Below are 9392 nucleotides of genomic sequence, written 5' to 3'. Positions count from 1 at the left end.
TTTTTTTTTTAAAGAGACCAGATCTTACTCTCTTACCCAGGCTGGAGTGCAGCCACATGATCGCAGCTCACTGCAACCTCTACCTTCCAGGGCTCAAGCAGTCCTCCCACCTCAGCCTCTCGAGTAGCTGTTACAACAGGTATGCACCACCACACTCAGCCAAATTTTTTTAAGTTTTGATAGAGATGGAATCTCACTATGTTGCTCAGGCTGGTCTTGAACTCCTCAACTTCAGAAGTCCTCCCACAGTGTTAGGATTACAGGCATGAGCCACCTCACCTAGCCCAATTTTCTTAAAATGTGTTTCAAATATTCCAACTTTTCTGTGCTAACAAGTGATTTTAGTAGTATGCTCCCTAGGAGTATGGGGTAAGGGGCACAAACAGTCTTTTCAGGGTGAATGTGATATTTTAGCATTGAGTTTAAAGGTAGCTACACTTTAAAAGAAATTTGTGCCCGGGCGCGGTGGCTGAAGCCTGTAATCCCAGCACTTTGGGAGGCCGAGACGGGCGGATCACGAAGTCAGGAGATCGAGACCATCCTGGCTAATATGGTGAAACCCCGTCTCTACTAAAAAAATACAAAAAACTAGCCGGGCGAGGTGGCAGGCGCCTGTAGTCCCAGCTACTCGGGAGGCTGAGACAGGAGAATGGCGTAAACCCGGGGGCCGGAGCTTGCAGTGAGCTGAGATCTGGCCACTGCACTCCAGCCTGGGCGACAGAGCGAGACTCTTGTCTCAAAAAAAAAAAAAAAAAAGAAATTTGTGCCACAGAGAAAGCAATTTGAAGATGGATGTTTAGAAATGTTAACCATCTATATGTGATTTTGGTTGAAAAATGTTATGCCTCCTTTAAAAGCTAAGTCTATCATTTGAAAACATTGGAAATAGAATGTTTCTAATCTTTCAAAAGAAAGGTTCAATTTTTAATCTATTGTTTAAAATATAAAACTATAATACCTCTTCATTAGTTTCCAAGAAAAATTGCTGACATTATTTTATTTTATTTTATTTTTGAGACAGAGCCTCACTCTTTCAACTAGGCTGGAGTGCAGTGACACAGTCATGGCTCATTGCAGCCTTGACTTCCTGGGTTCCAGTGATCTTCCACCTAAGCCTCCCAACTGACTTACCACCACAGGTGCACACCACCACACCCAGCTAATAATTTTTTAAATTTCTGTAGAGACAGAGTCTCACTGTGTTGTTGTCCAGGCTGGTCTTGAACTCTTGGCCTCAAGTGATCCTCCTGCCTCATCCTCCCAAAGTACTGAGATTACAGGCATGAACCACCATGCCTGGCCTATTTTTTATTTATTTATTTATTTGAGGTGAAGTCTCCCTCTGTCGCCCAGGCTGGAGTGCAGTGGCGCGATCTCAGCTCACTGCAAGCTCCGCCTCCCAGGTTCACGCCATTCTCCTGCCTCAGCCTCCCGAGTAGCTGGGACTACAGGCGCCTGCCAACACATCTGGCTAATTTTTTGTGTTTTTAGTAGAGACGGGGTTTCATCATGTTGGTCAGGCTGGTCTCGATCTCCTGACCTCGTGATCCGCCCTCCTCAGCCTCCCAAAGTGCTGGGATTACAGGTGTGAGCCACTGCGCCTGGCCTATTTTTTATCTATAATAAAAGCAAGTCAAAATCTAAATTAAAAAAACAAACCACAGAAGGATTTAGACTTAAGATTTTTAAAAATAAGAGCCATCTGATCAGGCACAGTGCCTCCCACCTATCATCCCAACACTTTGGGAGACCAAGGCAGGAGGATTGTTTGAGCCCAGGAGTTCAAGACTCCAATGAACTATGATTGAGCTACTTACTGTACTCCAGCCTGGGTGACAGAGCAAGACCCTGTTTCAAAAAAAAAAAAATCAATAAAAATGAGTAAATGAGTACATAAATATGAGCCATCTTCAATCACATTGCACTCTAAATGAAAAGGTAAAAAATTTTGTACCATGAATATGTAAAGTATTTAAAATATTTGTTTTACGTATTTATATTTATTTTCAAACAAACGTTACTGAGATAAAATTGACATGCAATATTCAAAGTATACTGTCAGATAGCTTTCTCTTTTTTTTGAGATAGAGTTTCACTCTTGTTGCCCAGGCTGGAGTGCAGTGGTGTGATCTCAGCTCATTGCAACCTCCACCTCCAGGTTCAAATGATTCTCCTGCCTCAACCTCCTGAGAAGCTGGGATTATAGGCTCCCGCCACCACATCCAGCTAATTTTTGTATTTTTTTCTTCTTCTTCTTTTTTTTTTTTTTAGTAGAGATGGGGTTTCACCATGTTGGGCAGGCTAGTCTCGAACTCCTGACCTCAGGTGATCCATCTGCCTTGGCCTCCCAAAGTGCTGGGATTACAGGCGTGAGCCACTGTGCCCAACAAGCTTTCAATCTATGTATATACATCTCTGCAGCCATCACCATGATCAAAATTATGAATACATCTGTCATCTCCTAAAGTTTCCCCAGGCCCTTTTGTATTTACTTGCAGGCAACCACTGATGTTGCTTTTTGTCACTCGTAGATTACTTTGGATTTTGTAGAATTTTATCTAAATGGAGTTATTATAGTATGTATGTACTGTTTTTTTTTGTTTGTTTCTTGTTTTTTTTTTTTTTTGGTCTGGCGTCTTGTCCTTTGTATTTCCATATGAATTTAAAAATCAGATTATCAGATAGGCAGCTGGTATTTTTTTTGGGATTGTGCTGAATCTGTAGATCAATTAGGAGTGAATTAACTTCTTAACAATATCAAATCTCTCCATGAACATGCTTTGTTTCTCCACCTACTTAAATCATCCTTCATTTCTCACAACATGTTTTCTGAAGTTCTTATACCTCTTTTGTCAGATTTATCACTAGGTGTTCCATATTTTTATGCAATTATAAGTGATATTGTTATTTTTCATTTCTGATAGTTTACAGTATATATAAATATAGTTGATTTTGTCTATTGATCTTTTATCCTGCAGCCTTGCTAACTCTCTTATTCCAGTAACTTTATTGTAGATTCTGTTGTATTTTCCGGAGATACTCATGTTGTCCATGAATAAAGACAACTTGCCTATTCCACTGGGCTGGAACTCCCAGTATAATTGTGAATAGAAATGGTAATCATAGACATTCTTGCCTTGTTCCTGATCTTAGAGCATTTTGTCTTTACTGTTAACTGTGGTGTTAGCTCTCAGTTTGTCATAGATACCCTTTATCAACTGAAGAATGTGTTCTATTCCTAGTTTGCTAAAAGTTTTTATCGAAAATAAAGGGTAATGCTGACCTCATGGTGATAAGATGGAAAGTATTCCCTCCTCTTCAATTTTCTGGAAGTGTGTAGAATTGTTACTATTTCTGTCTTATATGTTTGGCAGAATTATTCAGTGAAGCCTCTGAACCTAGAATTTGTGGGAAGGTTTTAAATTATAAACTTAATTTTGTTAATAGATATAAGACTATTTTTAGGTTATCTGTTTCTGAGTGAGCTTTGGTAATGTATACCTTTTCAAAGAATTTTCAGTCTCTTCTCAGTTGTCAAATTAATTGACATAAAGTTGTTTGTAATATTGCCTTATCATTCTTCTGATAACTATAGAATCCATAGAAATGTCACCTTTCTCATTCTTGATGTTGGTAATTTGTGTTTTGTCTCTTTTTTCCCTGATTAGTCTGTCTGTCATTTTAATTTTATTGATCTCAAAAACCTGTGTATGTTTTTTGTTGGGTTTTTTGGTTTGTTTTTTGAGATAGGGTCTTGCTCTGTCACCCAGCCTGGAGTAGGGTGGCACAAACATGACTCACTGAAGCTTCAACCTCCTGGGCTCAAACAGTCTTCCCACTTCAGCCTCTCAAGTAGCCAGGACCACAGGCACACCGCCATACCCAGCTAATTTTTAAATTTTTTGTGGAGATGGGGTCTCGTCGTGTTGCCCAGGCTGGTCTTAAACCTCTGATTCAAGCAATCCTCTTGCCTTGGCTTCCCGAAGTGCTGGAATTACAAACGTGTGAGCCACTATGCCTGGTGTCATGTATGGTTTTATACATTTTCTCTCTTGTTTCCAGTGATTTTTTTATTAATTGATTTCCGCTTTGGTCTTTACGATTACCTTTCTTCTGGGTTTCATTTGCTCCTCTTTTTTAAATTTCTCAAGGTAGAAAGTGAGGTCATTTCTTTTTTTTTTTTTTTGGTAGAGTCCAAGTCTCAGTATGTTGTCCCATCTGATCTTGAACTTTTGGGTTCAGATGGTCCTCCCAGCTTGGTCTCCCAAAGTGCTGGGATTTAGTCTTTCCTTTCTAATATAGGTATGTAGTGATACAAATTTCCCCCTAAGAACTGCTTTAGTAGTATGACATGTGTTTTCATTTTTATTTAAAGAGACAGAGTCTTGCTCTGTTGCCCAGGCTGTAGTGCAGTGGGCTGATCATAGCTTACTGCAGCCTCAACTTCTTGGGCTTAAGCGATCCTCCTGCCTCATCCTCCCAAGTAGCTGGGACCACAGTTGCCTGCCACCACACCCAGCTAATTTATTTTATTTTAATTTTGTAGAGATGTGGTCTGGCTATGTTGCCCAGGATGGTCTTGAACTCCTAGCCTCAAGGGATGCCCACACCTTGGCTTCCCAAAGTGCTAGGATTACAGGCGTGAGCCAGCACAGCCAGCCTCTAATTTCCCTTTTGATTTCTTCTTTGACCCACAAATCATTCAGAAGTATACTGTTTAGGAATATTTGGGGATTTTCCAGAGATCTTTCTGTTACTGATTTCTAATTCTATTTCATTGTAGTCAGAAAATATATTTTATATGACTTGAATCCTTTTAAAATTTATTGAGTTTTGTTTTATGACTCAGAATGTGATCTTTCTTAGCAAATGTTCTGTGTTCACCTAAAAAGAATGTGTATTACTACTGTTTGGTAGTAGTCTATAAGTGTCAATTATGTCAAGTTTGTTGGTCGTGTTGTTCAAGTGTTCTACATCCTCACTGGTCTTCTTCCCATTTATTTATTCAGTCATTTATATCAGTATGAACTAATAGGTATTTATTATCTAGATCAGACTGTAGTCCATTAACACTTTAGTTTTTTTGCTTAAGTTGTTCCAGTTTTGGCCATCGAGGTCCTTGCAGTTGGCTCCTTTTCCCCCTTGACATACATCAATTTGGTGGTTTTTGGTTGGTTGGTTTTGGTTTTGGTTTATTGTTGTTTTATCCCTTCCTTATTATCTGTGACTATAAGATATTCCAGGCTCATGTTGTATATTTCTGACCCCAGTCCTGGAATCAGCCATTTCTCCAAGAAGTGTGGATTTTCAAATTGGAGAACAGTATTACAAATCAAGATCTGGGCTCTAGGTATGCTTGTTTCTTCTGGGGTGTCCTTTTTCTAGTCCCTCTTAGCTGATTGATCAAAGAAATATAGTATTAGTATGTATGCTAACCTGTGACAATACACGTGTCTATAAATATTTTTATATGTAATTGTCCGTATTTATATTAAACATGAATTCTTCTTGATGTCTCTGGCTCCAATTCAATATCACATGGATCATTCTAGCTTCTTCCCTTTGCTGATCTGTAAATTTCCACCCCAGCAATGAGAAACCTGGGTCCCATCATCCACCATCCATACACATAAATTACTGAGTTCCAGTATACATGTATAGCAGTATCAAAATTATTAACCCATACTCCCTGAGAAACAACTTTATCAAGTTGAGTTCAGTACTTACCTGTAATTCCTTTGATCTTTAGTCTTACTGATTTCATTCATTTCCAAAGTTTCTTAGGTCAGCACTTTTCCCTTCACCCTCTTCAGTGATGTTGTTTCATACATTTGTAATACAGTTAGATTCTCTTGTCATAGTCTCTGTTCTTCTCTGGGATCCTCTGACCTCATAAGTTATTTTTTTAAATTTGCCTTTAGAGGTGACAAACCAAGGCTTAAAGGTTTTTTCCCCCTTACATTACTCTCTAGGTTATAAAGTTCTGTATGTTTTGACAAATGCATAATATCATGTATCCACCACTACAGTATCATACAGAGTAGATTTATTTCCCTGAAATAGTGCATAGTACTTCACCTCTTTGTCCCTCATCTTCTCCGCACTGGCACCATTGATTGTTTTACTGTCTCTATGATTATACCTACCTTTTCCAAAATGTCACAGGGTCAGAATCTTACGATATATAGCCTTTTCAAATTAGCTTCTTTCACTTAGCAATATGCCTTCAAGGTTCCTGTCTTTTCGTAGGTTGACAGCTGGTTTAGTTTCATCACTAAATAATATTCTATTGTATGGATGTGCCATAGTATGTTTATCCATCATCTACTGAAGGACATCTTGGTTGCTTCCAGTTTTGAGCGATCACGAAGAAACTTACTATACACATTCATGTTCAGGTTTTTGTGTAGACAAGTTTTCAACTCAAGTGAGTAACTATTTAGTGCAATTGCTGGTTTGTGTGGGAAGACTGTGTTTAGCTTTTTAGAAACTGCCAAACTGTCTTCCAAAGTGGCTGTACCTTTTGGATTCCTACTAACAATAACAAGAGTTCCTATTCTTCCCCATCCTTTTTAGCCATTCTAATAGGTATGTATGAGTATCCAGTTGTAGTTTTAATTTGCAATTTCCTATGCCAAATGATGTTGAGAATCTTTTTATATACTTGTTTGCTATCTGTATATCTTCCTTGGTGAGGTGGCTGTTCAGATCTTTTGCTCGTTTTAAAAATTGGGTTGTTTGTTTTCTTGTTGAGGTTTAAGAGTTCTTTGCACATTCGTCTTTTATCAAGTATGTGGGTTTTTTGTTTTGTTTTGGGGGTTGGGGTTGACTTTTCTTGTTTGTTTTTGAGACAAGGTCTTGCTCTGTCACCCAGGCTGGAGTTCAGTGGTGCAATCACAGTCCACTACAGCTCAAGCTCAAATGATCCTCCCGCCTCAGCCTCCTAAGTAGCTGAGACCAGGTGCATTAGGCTGCCACACACAACTAATCTTTAAATTTTTTGTAGAGACAAGATCTCCCTGTATTGTCCAGACTGATCTTGAACTCCTGGGCTCAAGCAGTCCTCCATCTTCAGCCTCTCAAAGTGCTGGGATTGCAGCTATGAGCCACCGTGCCCAGCCAAGTATGTGTTTTTTACAGATATTTTCTCCTAGTCTATGGTCTGTCTTTTTCATTCTCTTAACAGTATCTTTTGCAGAAGTTCTTAATTTTAATGCAGTCTAGCTTATTAATGTTTTCTTTCATGGTTTTGCTTTTGGTTTCGTATTCTAAAAATTCATCGCCAAACCCAAGGTTACCTAGATTTTCTCTTGTGTTATCATATACAAGTTTTATAGTTTTGTGTTTTACATTTAGGTAAATCTTACATTCGGATCATTTTCATGACCCATTTTGAGTTAATTTTTGTAAAAGTTGTATCTAGATTCATTTTTATGCATATGAATATTCAGGTGTTCCAGCACCATTCGTCAATGAGAATATATATTTTCTTCATTGAATTGCCAGTGCTCCTTTGTCATATATCAGTTGACTATATTTGTATAAGTTTGTTCTGGATTATCTGCTTTGTTCTACTGATGTATGTATCTGTTCTGTTCTTCCACCAGAACCATGTTGTCTTGATCACTATAGTTTTATAGTGAGTCTTGAGGTCAGGTAATATCAGACCTCTAACCTTATTCTTCAGTATCGTATTGGGTGTTTGGGTCATTTTGCCTTTCCGTGTAAACTTTAGAATCAGTTTGTCAGTGTTCACAAACTAACTTGCTTGGATTTTGATTGGGATTGCATTTAATCTATAGATCAAATTGCTTAGAATTAACATTGTAATAATATTGAGTCTTCCATTATGATCATGCAGTGTCTCATTTAGATCTTTGATTTCTTTCATCAGAGTTTCATAATTTACAGTGTATAGATTTTCAGTATATTTTGTTAAATTTATATGTAGGCATTACAGTTTTTGTGTTAATAGTATTGTGTTTTTAATTTCTAATTCGGATTATTCATTTCTGGTATAAAGGGACACAATTGACTTTTTAATATTAGCGTTGTATCCTACAACCTTGTTGTAATTGCTTATTAGTTACAGGAGTGTTGTTTGTTGATTCTTTAGAATATTCTACATAGACAATCATGTCATCTCTAAACATAAACACCTTTATTTCCTCCTTCCTAATATATTTACCTTTATTTCCTTTTCTTGGCTTTTTGGTTTTGTTTTGCTTTTTTATTTATTTATTTTTTTTTAGAGATGGGGTCTCACTATGTTGTCCAGACTGGTCTCGAACTCCTGAGCTCAAGTAATCACCCCCAACTCAGCCTCCAAAAGTGCCAGGATTACAAGTATGAGCCACCACACCCGACCACCTTTTCTTGCCTTATTGCACTGGCTAAGACTTTCAGTATGATACTGAATAGGAGTAGTGAGAGGCCATCCTTGCCTTGTTCCCATTCTTGGAGAAAAAATACCCAGTTTCTCACCATGAAGTAAGGTTAACAAGTATGTTTTTTGTAGATGTTCTTGGTCAAGTGAGGAAGTTCTCCTCTATTCCTAGTTTGCTGAGTTTTTATCAAAAAAGTTTTAATGGGTTTTAGATTTAGTCAAGTGCTTTTCTGTATCATTTGATGTGACTGTATGGTTTTCTTCTTTAGTTTGTTGATGTGGTAGATAATTGATTTTCAAATGTTGAGCCATCCTTGCATACTTGGAGTAAATTCCATTTGGTGATGGTATATAACTTTTTTATACATTGTTGGATTTGATATTTCTAATATTGAGAATTTTTGCATCTATTTTCATAAGAGATATTGGTCGGCCGGGCGCGGTGGCTCAAGCCTGTAATCCCAGCACTTTGGGAGGCCGAGACGGGTGGATCGCGAGGTCAGGAGATCGAGACCAACCTAGCTAACACAGCGAAACCCCGTCTCTACTAAAAAATACAAAAAACTAGCCGGGTGAGTTGGCGGGCGCCTGTAGTCCCAGCTACTTGGGAGGCTGAGGCAGGAGAATGGCGTAAACCCGGGAGGCGGAGCTTGCAGTGAGCTGAGATCCGGCCACTGCACTCCAGCCTGGGCAACAGAGCGAGACTCCGTCTCAAAAAAAAAAAAAAAAAAAAAAAAGAGGGGATTTTGGTCTATAGCATTTTTTTCTTGTAATATCTTTATCTGATTTGCGTGATAAGGTAATACTGGCTCCATGGAATGAGTTAGGAATCATGTTACAATCATCTTTGGTTGGAAAAGATTGTAGAGAATTGGTATCATTTCTTCTGTAAGTGTTTAGTAGAATTAATCAGTGAAACATCTGAAACAGGTGCTTTTTTTTTGGAGATTATTAGTTATTGACTCAGTTTCTTAGTCTTTTTTTTTTGGAGACGGAGTTTCGCTCT

The 9392-nt window shown here is 38.3% G+C and overlaps 1 protein-coding gene across 13 annotated transcripts in view; it reads left to right on the top strand.

The window, feature by feature from the left end:
- MAST2 (microtubule associated serine/threonine kinase 2) overlaps nt 1-9392 on the top strand; it is a 259350-nt gene that overhangs the window by 207288 nt on the left and 42670 nt on the right. For 2 of the 13 annotated variants that reach the window (XM_017881771.1, XM_017881770.1), the window contains exon 1: nt 7091-7123. The exons of the other annotated variants lie outside the window; for them this stretch is intronic. In XM_017881771.1, the coding sequence (XP_017737260.1) occupies nt 7102-7123 (22 nt within the window). In that variant the 5' untranslated portion in view covers nt 7091-7101. Of the gene's footprint in view, nt 1-7090; nt 7124-9392 lie in introns of those variants that run through there. 13 annotated transcript variants of the gene reach the window in all.

The sequence above is a fragment of the Rhinopithecus bieti genome, unplaced genomic scaffold (genome assembly GCF_001698545.2).
Source record: "Rhinopithecus bieti isolate Rb0 unplaced genomic scaffold, ASM169854v2 scaffold_12155, whole genome shotgun sequence".
Classification (NCBI taxonomy): Eukaryota; Metazoa; Chordata; class Mammalia; order Primates; family Cercopithecidae; genus Rhinopithecus; species Rhinopithecus bieti.
Note: the sequence above shows the minus strand (reverse complement) of the source record. Positions and strands in the feature narration are given on the sequence as shown.